Source organism: Callorhinus ursinus, unplaced genomic scaffold, assembly GCF_003265705.2.
Source record: "Callorhinus ursinus isolate GAN/ISIS: 27379988/994484 unplaced genomic scaffold, GSC_fseal_2.0 scaffold11, whole genome shotgun sequence".
Classification (NCBI taxonomy): domain Eukaryota; kingdom Metazoa; phylum Chordata; class Mammalia; order Carnivora; family Otariidae; genus Callorhinus; species Callorhinus ursinus.
In genome coordinates this window covers 27,246,423-27,267,402 of record NW_027397073.1, presented here as the reverse complement: position 1 = coordinate 27,267,402, position 20,980 = coordinate 27,246,423, and the positions used below count along the sequence as shown (strand labels likewise).

General features: G+C 49.0%; 1 protein-coding gene and 1 long non-coding RNA gene across 12 annotated transcripts in view; one reads left to right on the top strand and one right to left on the bottom strand.

Moving 5' to 3' along the window:
* Positions 1-5,168, top strand: part of SLC14A1 (solute carrier family 14 member 1 (Kidd blood group)) — a 45,800-nt gene extending 40,632 nt beyond the window's left edge. For all 8 annotated transcript variants that reach the window (XM_025886532.2, XM_073898270.1, XM_025886528.2 and 5 more), the window contains 2 exons: positions 1,882-1,931; positions 3,055-5,168. In XM_025886532.2, coding sequence (XP_025742317.1) covers positions 1,882-1,931; positions 3,055-3,231 — 227 coding nt within the window. In that variant the 3' untranslated portion in view covers positions 3,232-5,168. The remainder of the gene's footprint in view (positions 1-1,881; positions 1,932-3,054) is intronic.
* LOC141373732 (uncharacterized) overlaps positions 1-20,072 on the bottom strand; it is an 85,305-nt gene extending 65,233 nt beyond the window's left edge. For 2 of the 4 annotated variants that reach the window (XR_012380030.1, XR_012380027.1), the window contains exons 1-2: positions 12,640-12,761; positions 1,899-2,088 (exon numbers count right to left, since the gene is read on the bottom strand). This is a non-coding gene — a long non-coding RNA (uncharacterized lncRNA). Of the gene's footprint in view, positions 1-1,898; positions 2,092-12,639; positions 12,762-19,928 lie in introns of those variants that run through there. The other 2 variants (XR_012380029.1, XR_012380028.1) reach the window with 2 other exon arrangements.
* Positions 20,073-20,980: the final 908 nt, after the last annotated feature.

Sequence of the window (20,980 nt, the reverse complement as noted above, 5' to 3'; positions counted from 1 at the left end):
AAGGAAGGAAGGAAGGAAGGAAGGAAGGAAGGAAGGAAGGAAGGAAGAAGGAAGGAAGGAAGAAGGAAGGAAGGAAGGAAAGAAGGAAGGATGAAATGGGGGAAAAAAAAGAATGAAATTATCAAAACCAAACAAAGAAGCTCTTCCAAACCAAGCCGCTGCCCGCTTCTGCTCAGAGCAGCATCGTGGTCCTCCCCCAGCTCCCACCCCCGGGGGCGTGGATGGGGTGACAGCGGCTGTTTGTGGAAATACTGCATTTGAGATTCATCTCCTCCCTGTAAAGCGCATTGTCAAGTTGCCCTTTTACAGACGATAATACTAGATTCCCAAGATCAGTGATTTGTTATACAATAAAATGGCAGAGCTGGGGTTTGAAGCCCAGGCTGTTTCCAAGACAAGCCTTTCCCCCTAGCATGAGACAATTCAGATGTGGAAAAAATGAGGTATACTGTTGAACAAAAATACCAGGATAAAAAGACCAAAGATTAATGAAAGGATGGTAAAGTAAATAGGATCAGAGTCCCTCCCCCCACTTCCCACCCCACCCCCCTGGGGGCTCCTGTCACTTCTCCCTGCCCTGGAGGTCTAGGTGGTGGGCATGTCTAACAGAGCCCGCCATGGCCCGGGGAGCTGTGTGGCCAATGCACGGCCATTCTGCAGCATGCCTTTGTGAAACCTGAGCTTCCCTGAACCTCCCTGTGCCCCCTCTTCAACTGATGATTAGCTACTTGAGATCTTTTTTTTAAAAAAGATTTTATTTATTTATTTGAGAGAAAGAGAGAGAGAGCACATGACAGGGGGGAGGGTCAGAGGGAGAAGCAGACTCCCTGCTGAGCAGGGAGCCTGATGTGGGACCCGATCCCGGGACTCCAGGATCATGACCTGAGCCGAAGGCAGTCGCCTAACCAACTGAGCCACCCAGACGCCCAACGACTTGAGATCTTTGTGTGTGTTGTTTTACGTTGAAGGTCACACATAGACTCAAATTACCTACTTTAAGATCTGTGCTTACTCGAGTAAATAAAAACACAGCATATGAATTCATTGGCCAATATGCCAATCTTAATGGTATTTGGAACAATGTTCTTATAGGAAGAAATCCCAAGTTTGTGGTCAGTTTCTGCTTTTTATTTTTTTATACCATGATTTTTTTGTAACTGTGAATTCTAACCGTTAATATGAGACTCCTAGATGCATATATTGTGATTGCACAGAAACCATGCTATCTCAAGAAACATTCATACATTTCATTTTTTTAAGATTTTACTTACTTTAGAGAGAGATAGAGAGCAAGTGGGGGAGGGGCAAAGGGAGAGGGAGAGAGAATCTCAAGCAGACTCCACACTGAGCGTGGAGCCCAAAGTGGGGCTCGATTGCACAACCCTGCAGTCATGACCTGAGCTGAAATCAAGTGTCAGACGCTTAACAGACTGAGCCACCCAGGTGCCCCCATCATTTTAATTCAACTATGCTCAGATAAAATAACGGGGAAGTTAATTTGCCATAGAAGGCCTTGTCCTTAGGGATCAGCAATAATAGCAACAGAATAGCAACCACAGAAAACTCCCTTTATTGAGTACCTCTCACTGTGTGCTAAACCCAAGTATTATCTCCTTTCATGATGACACCAACCCCGTGAGAAATTCCTATCACCTCTATTGAGCAGGTGAGGAAGTGGAGGCTTAGAATGGGGGCCACCAAGCTTCTAAGCGGTGAAGTCTGGATTTGAACCCAGAGCTGCCGACTGTAAGCTCGTACTTGTAACCAGGGTGCCGAGCTAGCTGGTGAAACATGGATTTCCAGGAGATTTACGCCAGAAAGCAGTCTTCCCTATAATGAAAAGTGCACCTACTGAGTCTTGTTGTTCCCCTTTTTTTGTAGCTCTGTTCACGGCCTACCTTGGAGTCAGCCTGTCCCACGTGATGGCTGTGGTGAGTTGGCTTTAATCTCACTTTATCATCAGCATGATTGATCCATTTTCAGTGATGTGGAAACCCTCCTGGGGTCCCCCAGGTGGTGTTTCAGCAGGAGCCAGGGCTGCGGTTGCCACGACTTTTCCCATCTCCTGGACCTGCCTGTTCCACATACCTGCTAACAACATAGTAAATTTTAGTCCCAACTACAATCACTGGGCTTGCTAAAAAAAAAAAAAAAATACCAGATTAAAAAAAATTTAAAAAAAAAAACAGATTGCAGAATTTAAAAAAGTGAAAGGTTGTATAACATATTTATCAAGTTCATACTCTAACTCTGAGGGTCAGGCAACTGACTTTAGAGTAACTTCTACTTGAACAGAAAGCCAGAACAAGGTAGTGGTTGAGAAATCAAGAAAGGGAGAAAAGTATAATTGCCTACAGACTCAAATGGTTTGGGTTTTGTTTTTAATTGAGCCATTCGTTTTTCATACCCCTTGTCATTTTTTAAACCCCCCCGTCAGTCGTAAGACGTACTCAGACCCACGTCCTAGCTGAATTATTTAATAGGCAAAATCATTGCCTGTTTAGTGCCTGCTTCCTTTTCGGCACTGTCTTGCCCTTGACCTTCTCCAGAACTGCATGAGTTGCCACGAACAGCCCAGAGGAAGGACCTCCCCTCCAAGAGCTGAGAGTCTGTTTGGGAACTGGAACGGAAGGAAGGAAAGTCCAAGACTGGCCTGGGTGGGAGTCAGGAGGAGAGAGGTCACCACAGGTTGAACCAATCAAGGAGGGCCCTGTGGGTGTGGTGAGGGGTCAGGAGCCCCTGGTGGCTTGCGGAGTGACACCTCTGGCTGCCCAGGCTCAGCTCCGAACATGCGGTGTAGGAAGCCTGACTGGATGAGAGGAGGGAAAGATGTGCAAGGTGGACATGCAACTGACCACGAGAGGAACGGATGGTGACGTTTCTCCCGCTAAATGCAGTCTGACTGCGCCCTTGGACTCGGTCCCGGTGGGCAGAAGCCGAGTCCAGATCGGTGCCCCAGGGACGCATCCCCCTGGGCTGAGTGAGAATAGGGTGAAGGGTGGTGCTCTGTGACAGGATCTCAAAGGAGCATGTGGTTTGTGTTTTCCCCTTCAGGCAGGATTGCCGGCTTGCACCTGGCCCTTCTGTTTGGCCACACTACTGTTCCTCTTGCTGACCACGAAAAATGCCAACATCTACAGGATGCCCCTCAGCAAAGTCACTTATCCTGAAGAAAACCGCATCTTCTACCTCCAAGCCAAGAAAAAAAGGATGGTTGAAAGCCCTTTGTGAGAGCAAGCCCCACCCACAGCCCAGGTCTCAAGGGGGGGACTGACTGACTGCCCCAGGTGACTCCCAGGGTCTCAGCAAACTGCTGCTTTTCACTAGCGACAACATTCACACTAACCCATTGGCAGTCTGCTCTTAGACTCATTTCTGTGGCTTTCTTTTAGACTCCAGGAACATCCCCAAACATGTGAGAGACGCGTCCAGATGGTCTGCCCTGGTGGGGTGTTGGTGCTAGACATGTAATCTATTCATACAGTCAAATGCTCCAACAGGAAGAAGACGTGAGACCGGAGCTTGTTATTTATTGATATTCTTGGTGTTTGGTTGGCTAGATGATGTTAACAGTATTAAAAATTCAGCTCTACAAACCAGCAAAGGCTTCAGTGAATGGAATTCGTGGTCACAAAATCAAAGTCAACCCAGAATTCTCCGATAAGCAGTCTGACTTGTTTAAAATCAATTCAAGTTATGCGGGACAGCCCGTGGTGCCCACAGCTCATTCTCCAGCTCCTGGGCAGAAGGGCCTGGATGCTGCCCTGTGTGTGTGCGGCATTCTCCTGCAAGGAGATGGTTGATTCTTTCCAGCTGACACAGCTGTAGGCGGGAGAAAGGGGTTTTATCAGTCAAAATTATTTTGTAGTGTTATTTTTCTTAGACATCGCCAAGGATGTTTTAGATAAAGTTTATGATCTTTTTCTTATGAGAATGGATTTGTTTTTTTCCAATGAGGTAAAATAAGAGAAGTTCCTGGCTTCACCAGTTCCTAGATATTAAAGAAACATTATATTTTTATAAAATATTTGGCATAGCCATTTTTACTTTAATCCCCAAGTTGATTTCGTAAATGCCAGGAATGCATAGAACCAAGTCATCAACAACCAAGGCCCTTTAAAACCACATTTGCAATTCATCTGAGGATGTCTTATATCTTATAAAGACTGAAAGTGAAGGTCAGATTGTTTCTGGGTGCTTGGAAGTTGTTGAGTTTCTTACTTAAAAAAAAAAAAATCATTATTTTCTGCAGGCTCACAACATCCTCACTCAGAAACCTGACAAGACATACCGGTAAAGGGTTCTCCTGTTTTGTCTTGTTTTGTTTTGTTTTGTTTTGTTGTTTGTTTTAATCTTAAAGTTATCAGTCCTATAAACATTCTATACCCAAACATGCTGAGGATGCCATGGAAAGTTCCACTCACCTTCTACTTCAGTCTATATCAATTCAGTATTTTGGAGGATTCAAAAAGAGAAATCATGGAAGCCTAAAGGCTTTTTTCCCTTTTGGGTTTGCAGCGCTCAGTGCAAAACACACAGTTTGCTGCCTGAATAAACAGAAGAGGGGAAGGAAACCTACAAATATCTGGGGAGAAGTCCACTTCTTTCTTTTCTAGGGAACACAAACATTGTTCCAATTTAACAACCGTGTAACCAAAGCCTTTTGAAGCCCTGAATTTGCAACTGTCATAGAGTCATGTGCATTTCTGTGGAAAAACTAAATTTCATTGTTGGCCAGAGATCTCCCTTGTTAGGGAATTTGTGAAATAAGATTTGGGGCGGGCGGGGGGCGGGTGGTGGTGCCGGGGGAAGGACACAAAAAAGCAAGCAGAACCAAAGATAACCAGGAGTGAAGAACCTGGGCCGTGGTTGAGCGAACCAGAGCCTCTAACTTGTCTTCAGGCCTGTCTTCAGGAGGAGCTCTGCAGTGTTCTCTGTGCCTTCTCCTGCTGTGCTCACACAGACGTGTAAATAGGAACATTCTAAAGCCTTGTACATTGTCTGATTTAAATGGTATTAATTTTCTCAAGCTATTTTTGCTACTAAGTATTATTTTGAAATGAAGTGAGTATTTTGTTAGTTTTCTTAGGGATCACTTGTATTCTTTCCTATTGTTCGTATAACCAATTTCCAATTAAGAATATGAATAAAATTATACTCACAGCTCAGTTTTGTGTAAATTTTGTTTAAAGGTCACATAGGCCTTTTATAGCTGTCGTGGATATTAACAATCACATGCATATGTGTGTATTGCTTAGAATTGCTTATATTTTGATGTGCTGGTACCCTTATTCCTTTCTCTCTCTTTTTTTTTAAAGATTTTATTTATTTATTTGCGAGACAGAGAATGAGAGAGAGAGAGCACGAGAGGGGAGAGGGTCAGAGGGAGAAGCAGACCCCCCGCCGAGCAGGGAGCCCGATGCGGGACTCGATCCCGGGCCTCCAGGATCATGGCCTGAGCCGGAGGCGGTTGCTTAACCGACTGAGCCACCCCGGCGCCTCCTTATTCCTTTCTTATACCGGTAACACCAGATGTGTAACTGAGCAAACCCTGTTCGACTCAGAGGTAGGGACCCATCCCCGTGGGTCTCCTCTCAACTCCGCATCGTTCTCCTCGCTCAGGGAGGAGAATGGGTTACTTAGGGCAGTCGCTGATGTTCAGGGCACACTCTTAACCCTTTGAGATGACTGTCCAGGCAGCTTCTGTGCATGCCATACAGGCCCTGGCACCCCCCACCCAGGACTGAGGCTGGGCACACCTAAGCTGGCAGCGTCCTGGGAGGAGCTACTTCTCAGAACATCACCGCTGAGGGTGCAGCCATGCCACACTCCTCTCTCCCCACCTCCCTACAGCCATGGCTAGCACGTTTGAAAGAAAACATGGCAAGAATGGAAACTCACGCCAAGGTTCAAAAGCAACCCAAACAAGAAGTAAGAGAAGGCCACAGTGGATTAGCCCCATTGGAGTGCCCTCTGTCAAAACGAAACCTCTCCAAGGGGCGCCTGGGTGGCTCAGTCAGTTGGGCGACTGACTCTCGATTTTTGGCTCGGGTCATGATCTCAGGGTTGGGAGGTGGAGCCCCGCCCCGGGCTGTGCCCGCGTGTGGAAACTTCTTGAGGTTCTTTCTCTCCTCCTTCCTGACTCCCCCGACCCCAACTCACACACATATGTGCATGCTCTCTCTCTAAAACAAACAAACAAAAAACAAACCAAAAAAAAAAAATACCTTCTCCTACCTCTCGTTTCAAGACAATAAATTTATGAGAGTGATCTGGTCATTAAATGCCCCCTTGGGTCTGAGGTAGAAAACAGAGAGAAGGTTTTAAGGCTTTTCAGCTAAATATTACAAGTGTTATATAAAGTTACCCGTGGTACCTGATTAGCATGGATTATGTTGAGATAAGAGTTTAAGTTTGACAGGAGGTCAGGATTGTCCAAGGTGGCTTCCTAGAGACAACCTTGCAGGAATATTTTTGAGGTGGTTAAGTACAGCACGGCGTTTTATGCATATGAAAGTTTTCAGCCTTCCCTTTACTCCAACAACCTCCTTCTAAAAGGCTTTCGTCTTTAAGAGTAAAATCTGCTTCTTGAACCTGCACTAACAGCCCCCACCCCCAGTCATTAGAAGGCTTGGAGCTTCGAGGCTATAGAATGCCGTTTGCTAACAGTCACCAGTACAGATCTTGAAGGCATTTAAACAAAGATGGTAAATAATAGACTTTGAAAGAAGTGGATTTAAGTCCTACAATAGTCTGCTTTCACCAGTCTGCCTTCATCTTAAAATAGAACTACAAAAGACGTAGTAGATCAAAGCAGACACATGGGAAATCATCTAAAAGAAAAGACTGCTCCTGGGTCTGACCTTTACCTTACTAAGTGTTAACCAGGTAGGCGTTAACACAGCCCGAGCAAAAGCTTACATCTGATGGGAGGGCAGGTCAACCACTGAAGCTTAGGAGTTAGAGGCAGACAAAGGCAGGGAGGGGGTCTTCCAACTCTGGGAGTCATGGCCCAGGAACAGGTGTCAAGGGAGACCCCTGTGGTGGAAATGGGCACACTGGGAGGAATCACAGTTTAGCAAATGTACTCATTTACATCAAGAAGCTAATGCCCCTTGTCTGAGCCTGTACTCACAAGCCATTTGACTTCCTGTGTAGATTTGCCTTCTAAAGGAAACAATGCATTTGTCCCTACTTGTGAACTTCTGACCCTCGATAGTTAGATTCCTCATTTTAACTAATAATTCCATTTTGATAATAGGTTTTTGTAAAGGTTTTTGTTTTTGTTTTTGTTCTTTTACATGTCACCAAGACCCAAATCACCCCATGGTGTTTCCAATGAAGTTAAATTTCTGAGGCTACAAAGGTGGGTGGGGTGGGAGGTAGTCAGGGAAGGCCTTCCTGAGGGTGTGAGGTTTAGGGCAATACCTGAAGAGGAGGCCGGAGACGGGCAGGTGGAGGAAGGTGGAGGATGGAGGGAGTGGTGTTCTCGGCAGATGAAAGCTCGTGCATAAAGGCCTTGAGACAGGAGATTGGTGCTTTCAAGAAGTGAGAGAAGACGGACGTGGCTGGACCACGGTGAGTGGAAAGGTTTGGAGTGGATTTGGGAAATCAAGTAGACCATTGCGGTAACACAGGAGAGAGGTAGTTGGCTCAGACTCCAGTGAGGGCAGGGAGATGGAAAGAAGTGGATGTGTGTGAGAGACAAGAGGTGGAATCCCCAGGCTTGGTGATGGATCCTTGTGGAAGTGAGGGAGAGGGACATGTCAAGGACGACGTCCTGAATTCTCACTTGGGTAACAAGGTGGATGGTGGTGCCACAGAGGGATGGGAGCACTGAAGAGTTACTTCTCCTCTCATGCTGTACCTCTTCTTGTCCAATCCCATCTTTCCAGAGCTTTAATCCAGACCCTTTGTTCAACTGTCTATGGGGAGGGTTCCAAAAGTATCAATTTCAACACATCCAGGGCAAAACTCATCTTCTTCAACTACTCTGCTCTCCCCTCTGTGCTGAGTTAGGGGGAAAGGTAGCACCCTCTAGCCCACTACTGAAGCCAGAAACAGTGTGCCATTTTTAGCTTCATTCTTTCACCTCTAGGCAATAGCCAAATTCTAGGGATTTTACTTCCCTGAGAGCCCCCATTGGTTCATTAATTGGCAAATATTTATTGAATGACTATTTATTACATTATGGGAATTGGGACTGCCATAGTGAACCAGATAGTCATGGCCACTGCCCTCCCAAGAACTTTATGACAAGTAACTGGGTAAAGGGAGTAGCTGACAAGTAAATGGGTAAAGGGAGTAGCGTGGTGATGAGGATGAGTAAGAGGTAGCTGGACAACAAGGTTGAAGAAAAAGTATTTCAGTGACTTCTTCCTTCTGAGAAACAGAAGATAAGAACATACCATTAAATACCAGGCATCCATACCGGTCAGCATGCTTTTGGTAGCAAGTAATAGAACAATAGTAGTTTCATTCCTAAAGTAGAAAGTTCTGTTCCAAGTTTAGTGAAGCTGCACAACAGTGTCATCAAGGACACAACGTCCTGCTATCCTCCTCAGCATCCTCAACATCCTCCAAAGACTTCATTTTCATCCTCAGGCTTGTTGCTTCATGGTCCCAAAACAGGGGCCTTGTTACAAACATCACAAACACATCAGGAAGGAGGAGGCAACCAGAGTTGCAAGAGAGTCTTTCTTTCATGTCTCTCTCTTTTTATCAGGGAGGAAAATCTTCCCCAGAAGCTCTCCCCAGATACCTTCACTTGTGTCTTTTTGGCAGAACTGGGTCATATGGGCATTCCTGGCTGCAAAGGAGTCTGGGAAAGCATGCATCTGGCATTGTCAGCCTCTACTGTAGCAGGTGAGCTCTGCCATACTGCAGGGAAAGCAGGAGGAATGGCCGCTGGACAACAGACAGACACGTGTTCCATAGTGGGGTACATAGTATACAGTACCTGCGTGCCCAGACCACACTGGAGAGCGCTACGTGGCAGCAGACAAGACTGTCTGTTGTGGGATTCACAAAGGAGTTTGGGACAGAGACCTAAACCGAGACCTTTTACACAGAAAGACTTTGTGGAATACTTGCTGGAATATTCCCAGAGTACTTTAGGATACCCCAGCTTCATACAAGACTTTGTAGCCTCTGACTAACAAGATTCTAAGCAAAAGGTGACGCATCCAGTGATAATGATCAGAGCAAGGAAAGTTTAGGGTCAATTCATGCCTTCATTAGTCCTCTCCATCTAAAGAGTTGAAGCCTTTAAATCATTCGACGTCAGAAAGCCCCATTGGGAATAGTTGAGTTTCAATTCAATCCCAGCTCAATGAAGCACTGAACACAAGTGTCTGACATTTTCTGCCTCATGATTCCTAATAAACAATAGGAAAGCCAGTTTCCTGTTTGGGTTGGGTCCACTGAATCCTAGCCCTCAGAAGCTTTGAATTATATCACAGTGACATGCAAGGACTTGAAGGGGAAGAAAGGAAGCACAGAGGAAAGTTGGCACGGTGTCAGGAAAGCTGGCTCAAGTTAAGTCCCTCAGACCACAGGACACAAAGGCAGCTAGGACACGGGTCGATGACCCAAGAGCAAGCACATCTTGGGGCAATGAGAACAACATACAGGCAGGTCATAGGAGTGGCAAATCCAACAAGGAGGTCCTTCGACCTTCTGAGACCCCCATGTTGGCCTCTCAACAAGAGGGGAGATTTGTGGTAACAAGCAGCCACACACAGCACTTGAAATAAAGCCAGCCCCAGTTGAGGTGTGTTCCAAAGTACATACTGGATTTCAAACATATAAGACCAAAAAAAAAAAAAAAAGTAAAATATCTCAGTAATTTTGTATATTGATTAAATATTGAGATGTATATTTTGTATCCATTGGGTTAAATAAGACATATTATTAAATTAACTTTACCTTTAAAAAGCTTTTTTATGTGGTCATGGGAAAATTTCAAATCACATATATGACTTGCATTCGTGGTTCATATTATATGTCTGTGGGACAGTGCTTGGTTAGACAATGCCAAATCCCAGAGCTCTTAATGGTCTGCAAAGTCTCCATGACAACTCAGAAGGCACCGAGCTATTGGAGCTCAAACTTCTAGAGAATTCATTATTCCCTGAATGAATGAATGAATGGGTAAGGAGCCTTTCCTCTATTACATTGTGGAGACAGAGTTAGCTAATTCTGGAGTGTCGCTTTCAGGTAAAATTTTACACCTTTTCAGGGATACCCTCTGCCCCTCAAGGATGTCATTTTTAAAAAATAATCATAACACGCCTACAGAGTGAGGAGACTGATTTTCCTGTGTGTGGTATAAAGTTATCCTGAAGGCAGTACCGGTAAAGGAGCCTCAGAAATGCTCGGAGCTAGGGCAGCACCACTGGGATGAGCGGGCTGCCCCCCACTGCGCCCACCTGAAGAATGCAGTCCCCCAGATGCGCAAGTGCTCAGCAGTCACAAGCGATGGAAACAGTGAAGCACCTGGTTATGAGGCAATAGGGAAGAGTGGGGACCATGGCAAATTGAAGATTGCACTCTCCACCCCACCGCCACCAAAGCATTCACATTTCAGATGTTTTTAAACATTATGCTAGCCAAACAAAGCCAGTTTGGGGGCTGGATTTCTTCCAAGGGCTCCATTTTGCAAGTTCTATGCCCAGGCACCTCTTATAAATCCTCCACAATGTTTCTCAACCAAGTGCATTCATCAGAGTTATTTATACGGGTCTTTGAAAAAAACTGTCCCACCCCATCCTGGCCTCCAGAATCTTTAAAAGCTCTACAGATGACTCTTATGTGCTCTCCTACATAAAAGGGACTGCAAGTTCAGAAAACTAGGAAGCCAAAAGAAGCTGGATGGCTTCCTGGAGGAGGTGTGACTCTGCCCTTGTTCGACACATTTTCTCCCTGGCTCATCGGGACTCGGCATTGAAACCTTGTTTGAGTTCCTCCTGGGTCCCCTGACCACCACCTTTTCTAGAACCACTGCCAGGGTCCAAAGAAATGATGCTCTCAGTAAGGAGCCATGCTTTGGTGGAGCTTGAGATTAACCGCAAGGAAAGTGTACTCAGAAGGTGGTCGGGGCAGAAGGAAGTACCTGCGGCAGAAAATCTATTATCTTTAAATGCCTAAAGCTTACTTATGTTGAGTCAGCCCATGATAGTACCCTCTCCAATCTCACTCCCACCTGTCTCATGGCCAAGGCGATGGTACAGAGATCCTCTTATCCACCCTCATGGGCTACCATGTAGTTACTCCTTTCCACCTACTAAGGATGACCTAGAAATACCTAACGGGATTTTATATAGACACAAAAAAGCCCAAAGAAGAAGGGTAACAGTATTACTCCCCAGGCCCTGCTCCCCACCCCTCGGGGACTACACCCCTCCACTCATTGTGTGAGGCAGGCTTGTGCTTCTCTTTCTTCTGGGGGCCTCCTACAGTGCCCAATCCTGCCCCCCTTGCCTGCCTCTGACCTTCACATTCCTCATGGAAAGTATCCTGTCACCTGCAGCCCTGCCCCTCAGTGCCTGTCACAGGGCCCCCAAGGGCTCCCAGACACTTCCTCAGCGTCCTGGATCTGATGGGTCAGTACCCTTGCCAGACCAGTTCAAGTCTCTGAATGCCATTTGTATATTTTGCCACATTTGCCATTTGCCAATGTATATTTGGCCACAAGATCCGTGCAGACAGACATTGTATGCTTAATGCTGGTTGTAATTTGCTGTACAGCATTATTTCCTTCCAGGCTACAAGATGGGATCTTCGGCCCCAGGACTCAAGAGTTAGGTACATGCCAGGGGCGAGTGCACCTGGCGTCAGAATCCGTGCAGTCACACCTGGACCAGATCGGGCCAACACCTGCGTGATCTGAGCGATTCGGAGGTTCGCAGATGCCCACGCAACCTAAAATATCTCCCCTAACGTCTCAGTGAAAGAGCATTAATTATATTGCGCCCACTGCAACTCATTACGATCTCAGATATTAGAAACCTGGTGGAAGTCATTTCTCGGGTTTCTTCCCGCCTAATAGTCAGCAAGAACAAATCGTAGAGGAAAGGGATTCTAGAAAGATTAGTTTTGATGGGTGAGTTCAAGGAAGGAGGTCATCTAGAACTCGGGGAGCTGTCGTGCAAAGGAAGAGAAAGAGGAGGAGGAAGGGGGACATACAAGAGGAAGCCAAGGACAACGCATGATAAAACCCGTTCCCTGCCGAGCACATCGCAGCGAAGAGAGAAGCCAACAGGCAAGGACCAGTCAGATGTGTCCATGCTATTTAGAATGCGGTTACTTGGGGCGCCTGGGTGGCTCAGTCGTCAAGCATCTGCCTTTGGCTCGGGTCATGACCCCGGGATCCTGGGATCAAGCCCCGCATTGGGCTCCCTGCTCCGCGGGAGCCTGTTTCTCCCTCTCCCACTCCCCCTGTTTGTGTTCCCTCTCTCGCTGTGTCTCCCTCTCTGTCAAATAAATAAATAAAATCTTAAAAAAAAAAAAAAAAAAAGAATGCAGTTACTTCCTCTTCCCAGAATCTTGAAATCCCTGCTTGCCTGCCCTAATGGCCGTTTTGTTTTGTTTTGTTTTGTTTCCATCTGTTGTTTTTAATCTTCCCCACATACTTCCTACCTTTTTCTGGTACCAGCACCTCCCTTCCCTTAAGAGATCTGCTCCTTCCCATTCATGCGGATCTCTTGGGGATGCCAACCTCGATACCCTCCCTACTCCCAGGCACCGCCGGGTGGAGCGGCTCAGACCTGGCCGATCGTAGTACTCCACTCCCCGGGTCATAGGGATTGGCCCAAGGCATAGCCATCTGACCCAAAGTGAGCCAATCAGGTTCTCCCCTGGAGGAATTTGAAATCTGAGCAGACATCCCGAAATAGAAGGAAGTTGAGCTGCGTCCGATGACAGTGGTGTGGAGAAAGGCCATACAACCCCTCCCCGCCCCCCACCCCCACCCCCAGACCAGGTTACTATTACTTTCATGTAGTGAGCTCTCCCCATGCCATTCCAATAAACCGGTACTTAAATGAGTTAGAATCCGTTTCTGTTGTAACCAACAGCCAAAACTGATACGGAATGATCGGAATGATCGAGTAACAGCACACTTAGAAGATCGAATAGGCTGAGTCGAGATGGGGGAGGTGCTAAGGGAAGACCATCCCCCCTCCCCCTTGTCCTTGCCCTCACTGCCCTATCCCGGGCTGGGAACCTGATAGTCTTTGCTGCACGGGGTTAAACTATTAACTGATGTATGTTATGACCCCAACTATGTGTCCCCTGTGACTAAAGCTTTTGGAAAGGCATGGCAGCAAAATGCCAGGCTATCGGAGCGCTCTGGCTACAATTTCGGCTTAGTTAGAGCGGGATGCGTGGGCATGCGGAGGTTCTCTTTCTACCTTTAGCAAATGCAACAGACACCTGGGGGTTGAATAATTGTGCTCTCTGCCTGTGCAAGTTATTAAGCTATGGCCTCACACTTTCTCCGTGGCCTGTTGGCTTCTGCTAATAGGATGGATCAGAGGGAGACTGGGAGGCAGGATGCAGGGAGAGAGATGTGCCACTTTCGGGAGCAGTGGCCTGTTTCTTGTCCCTGTCCCATAACCTGACTCACCACACCCCCTGAGAGGTCCCAGCCCTAGATGGGACCAGCCCAGAGGTCCCTTCCTCAGCTGAGTTCTGTCCCTGTACTAAAATTAAGGCCCGACAGGAAGCAGCTACCTGGGAGGATGAAGGGAAGTGTGGAAGTCTTACCCCAGGCCCTTCTCAATCACATTCTATTATAAATCACTCCTTGCCAAAAAAGCTTAGCAATTCCTGGCCATGATTAAGTGTCACCTACTGGGGAGCAGCCTGGAGACAGAAGAAGTACAGACTTTCAAGCTGGGCAGAAAGGGCCTTCGCCTCACCCTCCATGCTTTAAAATGCCCTCATCTGACCTTCCTCTGGCCATGCCCTTCCCTACATGGGCCAAGCCCATGAGACCCAGGGGATATGTCCACCTGGAGCCTGGGATCCCCTTCTAGACCTGGCTTTAAGCACCCAAGATCATGGAATGTTCTGCCCAAATGGCCAGAGCCTGCCGCCGGGGCCCGTGAGGGCCGCTTCCCTGAGTCATTCCTCTGGGGGGCCTCTGTGCCTCCAGGTTACACACCCCTGGGCCCCTGGTGCTGCTACAAGACAGCTGATGGAGGTGGGGGCGACCAGAGCTTGGATGGGCCCCCCGAGTTGTGCCTGTGTGAGCAGGAGGCCCAGTTGTGTAGGACAGAGCTGAGTGGGAAGAAAAGGGGGGGTGGGGTCAACCAAAGGCCTCTGTTTGTGCTCTTGCCCGAGCCCCATAAATGTTAGGCAGGGGGCCTGACAGGAAGAAAATCAGCTCTGCTCTCTGGATCTCAGCCATGAGGCTGAGGGCTAAGGGAATGAACTAAGAGGCAGACCTGCAAGGCTGGGGTCCAGATTCAAACATCATGATTTGACTGCCAACAAAGCTCCCCCAGATGGAATCTGTGAGTTTTGTTAAGCTTTACTGACAGAGACACTCTAGGCTGGACACGCAGGAGCTTATGATTATATCAACCCCAAGGCACACCCAGGCCCCAAAGCCCATGGCAGGGCCCAGCCCCAGTGGCCAAGTCTTGCCCAGTGCCCCTCAGGCGTGGCCCAGGTGAGCCCCGGATGGAGGCTCCAGCAAGCAGATCCCAGGGAAGCCACAGTGGCCAACCAAGGATTCAGCCATTGGATCACCTGGGGTAGTGACTCAGCATACATGTCTGCCTGCTTGTTCACTGTTCCTGACCAGCAGGACATGCATCCTCTGGGCCAGTGTCCGGCATCTCCTGTTCCCTTTTCCCTTCTTTAAATGGAAGCCTTTATTGTCATTCCGACCCTCCCCCCAAAAAAATTATAGAGCAGGTGAGTTGTGGGTGGCACATTTATCTTTTTGCGAGGTCGTGCAGAGCACATCCAGCCCTGAGGGGGAGGGGTATTCCATAGACTTCCGGTTGTCTCCCCGGGGGGGATGGAGGTATGAGCAATGTGGTCTTATCTTAAGCAGGAACATTTTTGAAATTGTGTATATGGAAAGAAGAGGGTGTGTGAGCTGGGCAGCAAAGTAACCGTTGTCTTTGTTCAGTCTACACCCACCTCCCACCCCTGACATTTCCGGTCACAGACCTTGAACCCCTGACTGCACAGGGAGGCCCCGGAGCCAGGTTAGAACAAACATTGTCTTTACCACAGTGATTGATTCAGGAAGGTCCTATGACAACAGCTGCCAATTTCAATTCTTCTGGCTGGAGCTGGTAGAAAAGAACTCTTTTCTTTCTTGGTAACTCAGGAAACTGTGAGTCCAAGGCTAGAATGTGAGTACGAGGCTGTCAGTGGCCATGTTCCCTTCTGTGTGGAGAGAGACCATCTGCAGCTGGAGAGAATGAGGCAACGGAGGGGGGCGGGAAGGAGTTTGTGTGTGTGTGTGTGTGTGTGTGTGTGTGTGTGTGTGTTCTAGAAGGCTAAAGTGTCTGGGTCTGGTCCCTGAAGTGACCATAAATTCCAATTCCTGTGTGTCTTCCTCACCTTTTGATTCTCTGGGCTTGCTCACCTTTTCTGCTTAAGCTAGTATAGAAAGTACAATTACCTCTCTCACCTCAAAGTCCCAACAGTTCAACCAATTCTGAACATTTGAGCAGAACGTTCTTAACCATGGCCTTTTACAATATTTTCTGGACTGATCCAGGTAAGAGAGGATGGACAGAATGGCACTGGAAAGGAGACAAGGAAGAGACTCTAAAGCACTTTGGGAGATAGAATTAGGACTTAGTGGTTCACTTCACGTGGGGAATAAGATGTAGGGCATAGTCAAGGATGGCCATCTTGGGCACCTGAGTGGTGGTGACAGTCACTGAGAAGTGAAACAGAAAAGAAGCGAGGTTGAAGGCTTTGGAGCAGGGGAATCCAAGTAGAGGCTCCCGGGAGGCCGCTGACCACACTGCTCTGGGGCTTAGCAAAGTGCCTTGGGCTACCGATGATAATTCAAACCATGAGTTAATAAAATGACCCAGGACAGCCTAGGGAGTGAGAAGATGAACAGAGGACCCCAGAGAAAGTCCACTGTTCAGCTGCAACAGAAGAAGGGCATGAGAAAGGCTGAGAGGGAGTAGCCAGACAGGCAGGAGGAAAACCTGGGGGCGCGGGGGAGCCACAGACTCCAGAGGAAGGACAGATTTCAAAAAGAAGGGACTGTTAGTGGTGGCTGCTCTGCTGAGACATTGCCCATGAGAGCCCACACTTAGGAGGTCCCTGACGACCTCGGGAGGCAGAGCCTGGCATGGTGGGAGCAGAAGCTGGGGAGTCTGGATTCAGGAGAGAACAGGAAGTAGGAAGTGGAGACAAAGTCAGGAAAACTTTGCTAATCTGTACAGTTTTAAAAAGAGGACAGCAACCAGAGCTGGGTGGGAGATGGGAGGGAGGCTATTTTAAATGTGGGAGACATTGGGACCATTTAAGTGACTTCAGTGTTATTGCGTATGCATATGTGATCTCATCTGAACCCTCCAATAGCCCCATGAGGAAGTTTTCCCATTCTACAGACGCGGAAACCGGACCTTGGACCACATGAGTGTTGGAAGTCCTGGGGAATCGGTGGTAGAGTCTGGAAGAGGAGACCCAGCCACCCCTTCCTTCCCTCAACACGCCCGCTGCCTCCCCCTCATACCACTGGCCCTGAGGTTGAGAAAGGCCACACCTTCACCAGGTCACACAGGCAGTAAGTGACAGCATCTGGATTTGAACTTGCATCTGTAGATGTTGAGGTGTCGTGCTCACCACTTCCAGGGAGCCCTCCTCACAGCTCCCGGGCCTTCTCCTGCACCCTCTTGAGCCCCGCATGGCCCCATCCCACACCAGGGTCCAAAGCCCCACAGCAGTGCGAGGCGATGTGTCTAGGGGATGGGAGGCTGGCGGAGAACATACCAGGTCCTTCCCTTTTACTCAATGGTAAGTAAGGGAAAAGATGACTTTTATATTAAAAATATAGACATTGTTATGCAGAACACAGAATCACATGCATTTCTAAGATGAAACATGAGATTCCCATGAAATGTCTTCCTTGCAGTTGCCAGTTTGGACTCCAACCTGCTCCTGTTTAGAATATTTCAGAAGAAAACTATGAAAAACAACAGGCCAACAGGGATGAAGGGCTTAGTATGGAATTTCAGAATTACCAGCCTATCCCCCTCACCTTCCACGCTCAGCTTACCCTATGGCCTCACAAGAACCTCGCTTGATGTCCCCTATACCTCCCCTCAGCTCTCCCCCCATCGGCCTTGGTGCCTCTGCAGCCTGGAATGGGCTCCTCCTTCTCATTTACTAGAAGCATGCTCATCTTCCAGCAAGTCCTCCAGGACTGCAGGGTCTCCCCTTGGCTAAGCTCCTGAATTAAGTCAGCATGTTCACAGCTACGGGGCATGGTTGCATTATCCATCTATGGTGTGGGGTTTGTCTCACTAAGCATCTTGAGAGGACAGGCTATGTCTGCTACATCCCTGTGCCCACCCACGGAGCAAGATACCGCACCGTTCCCAGGGAAGTGGAAGCATCAACAGCCGCATCAGCATAGATTTAATGGAGACTCGTACCTCGGATCCCCTTTGAAGCCCATAACGGCCCCATGGGGAGGTTTTCCCATTCTACCAGTGTGACCACTGGCCCGGAGAGGCTAAGGGGTTCTCCCAAGGCCATGTAGGTAGAAGTGACAGCACCATTCCCAGGCCAGAATCTTGCTCTCAGCCACCATGAGAAGCAGGTGCTCAACAAATATTTATTGGCTTTTTCTTCTTCTTCTTCTGCCTCTTAAAATGTTAGCAGAGTACCATCAAGAGATCTTCATCGACTCTGTTCGGAACAGAAGAATCACCTAGCAAAGCCCCTCCCTCATTCCTGACCCACAGAATCATTAGACACAATAAAATGGTTGTTGACATAGGCCACTAAGTTCGGAGTAGTTTGCTAGACAGCAACGGGAAGCTGGGACACCCTTACGAGGTCTCAAAGAGCATCTTCCTCAGAGATGGCATTTCGCCCTTTTTGGTAGGCGTATCAGGGCGTATCAGGCAGAGTTTGTGTTGAATGCCCTCCCAGCTCCCCGTAGGTGCCCTGTCCCAATATCCAGTGCTTCTCAAGGTCCTCTGCCACACCCAAAGTTTCCCCCAAAGCCCTCCTGCCCCCAATATGCCTCAAACCTCAGAATACTTCCCAGCCTCCCTGCCATCCTTCCACTCACCTGTGTTCACATGTGTTCCTTTTTTTTTTTTTTAAGATTTTATTCATTTGACAGAGAGAGACACAGCGAGAGAGGGAACACAAGCAGGGGGAGTGGGAGAGGGAGAAGCAGGCTTCCCACCGAGCAGGGAGCCCGATGCGGGGCTCGATCCCAGGACCCTGGGACCATGACCCGAGCCGAAGGCAGACGCTTAACGACTGAGCCACCCGGGCGCCTCTGTGTTCCCATTTTAAAGGAAGGATTTGGTAAACCCAAAGAAACTCCAAGGTGAAGACTAGAAAGAGACCAACTAAAACAGCATCTCTGGGGGAGGCTTGGGAGAGAGAACCTGAGCATTCAGCAGTCCCCCTGGTATTTCTTCTCTATCTCACACCCACAGCCTCCTCCACGAACCAGATGAAGACCATCAACTTCACACCAGATGTGGGAAGATGCCCCCCTCCACACCACCCCCAGCAGTAGGGTCTCATGAATACTTGCAACTTTTTTTTTTTAATTTATTTGAGAGAGAGAGTGTGTGTGCACACGTGTGTGTGCTCTCAAATGGGGAGAGGGCAAGAGGGAGGGGGGAGAGAGAATCTTCAAGGAGACTCCCCCACTGAGCGCGGAGCCTGTCCTGGGGCTCGATCCCACCACTTTGAGATCATGCATGACCTGAGCTGAAATCAAGAGTCAGACGCTTAACTGACTGAGCCACCCAGGCACGCCAATACTTGCTACCTGTTAAATCTAAAAATGACTTGATACTTTGTTTTCTTTGGAGCTATTGTATTACAGATTTCGTTCTCTTTTCAGGGAGAAAAGGTGTGTTAGGACCAAAAAACATTAGCATATGTAAATTTTTTTCAGAGCCTCCCATAAACATCAGTCCTCCACCGGGAATCCTTTCTTCAGCTCTGCTCACCTCATTCCATCCTTCTCTTCCTGCACTGCTCATATTATTAACCAAGAACCCACCGAAACTGGCATTGCCTTCAGGCCTGCCCAACTGGTTTGAATAAGCTATTAACCATATCTAAACAGGCCCTCTTAATAAAAAAAGATCACCCTGGAAGATAAATGTCACACTCCTGTTATATGGCTGTCCATAAAACTCCAGCCGGCTCCCTGTTTCCGGGTTCGGAGCACCTGCCCCTGCCCAGGGCATGTGCCATTTTCCCAATGGCTCCGAGAGAAGCAGAAAACCAGAGTCCACAGAATTGTGTTACTCTGCTTTGTCCTAAGTCGGATGCAGCACATGCTGTGGCCTTACCAGGTGGCTGGTCACCCAAAATATAAAGGTCTGCATAAAGACCGGAGGCTGGAGAACAAGTTCCACCTGCCAACACACCACCTAGAGGAGCTCCCCCACCCCCACCCCCCGCAGGCCCGGCCATTCCTCATCTCACTGCCCCCCGCCAGGTCACTCCCAACCTGGAAGGTCCCCTCTCCTTCCGTCTACCCCTCCAAAGTCCACTTCCAGCCCCGCTTCCTCCCTGAAGCCTCTGTGGACCACGCAAGGGACCTTTCTTGACACCCACGCTGCAGACGGTAACATGGGTCCAGCTCGTATCAGTTCTGGAGGCGCCTCCAAACCCGGGGAGTAGAGTGGTTTGTGAACGCGGCCTGCTGTGCTCAGTGCTGGTCTCCCCAGCCTTACCTTTAAGTTCCTGGAGGGCAGGGGCACCTGGGTGGCTCAAGTCTTTGGGCATCTGCCTTCGGCTCAGGTCATGGTCCCAGGGTCCTGGGATAGAGCCCCGCATCTGGCTCCCTGCTCTGCGGGAAGCCTGCTTCTCCCTCTCCCACTCCCCCTGCTTGTGTTCCTGCTCTCGCTCTCTCTCTCTCTCTCTCTGTGAAATAAATAAATAAAATCTTAAAAAAAAAATAATATAAGTTCCTGGAAGGCAGAAAGTGTGCGCCTCGCGTGTTTGATTGCCACACGATGTCTAGCAAAGGTCAAGGTGAATGGCAGACCCATGATACACGCTTTCTAAAGAAATGGAAGAGAACGGGCGCCCGCAGGGCTGCGTCCTTTGCTGGTGATGCACCCAACACTGTTTGTTGCCCTTAGTAAGCCCGCGGTGGGCTGCAGAGAGCCCGACACCGAGCCGCGTTCCAGGCTCCAGGACTCCGAGAACTCAGCCAGCAGGAGGCACCCGTCTTGGGAAGCAGGCTGTACTGCGGGGTGGTGGGGGGGAGTGGAGGACCCTGAGCTTGAGAACCGCGAGGGGGCGGGACTGGCGGGCTGCCGGCGGCCGGTGCTCATCACCACCCCAGCCCCTTGGGAAGTTCCCTTCAGCGGCCGGGGACTCGAGGGCGCCGTGTTCGGGCGGCCAGTCGCTGTGGGGACCGGCGGCCTGGGGGACCGGACTGTCGCCCGCGGGGCTGCGCTTCCCCCCCCCCCGCCCGGGGGCCACGGTCCGCAGAGCCAGGCTCCCTGGACCGAGATGGGCGGATCCCACTGCTGGGTCGGGAGCCGCCGCGGTGCCTGCCGGAAAATCTGCGATTGAACCTGCGGTTAACACGTTGCGGTCTTGAAAAGTTGGATTGTAGTGTAAATTGGAACACGCGATCTCTCTGCCTTACAGGGGCCTGAAAGGGAGCGAGCGCTGTGAGGGGAAGTTCCTGCGGGGGGAGGGAGGATGGCAGGGAGGAAGAGAGGTTGGAAGGGAGGAAAGGTTTTCCAAGATCCAAGAAGGGAGGGGCTCCGCT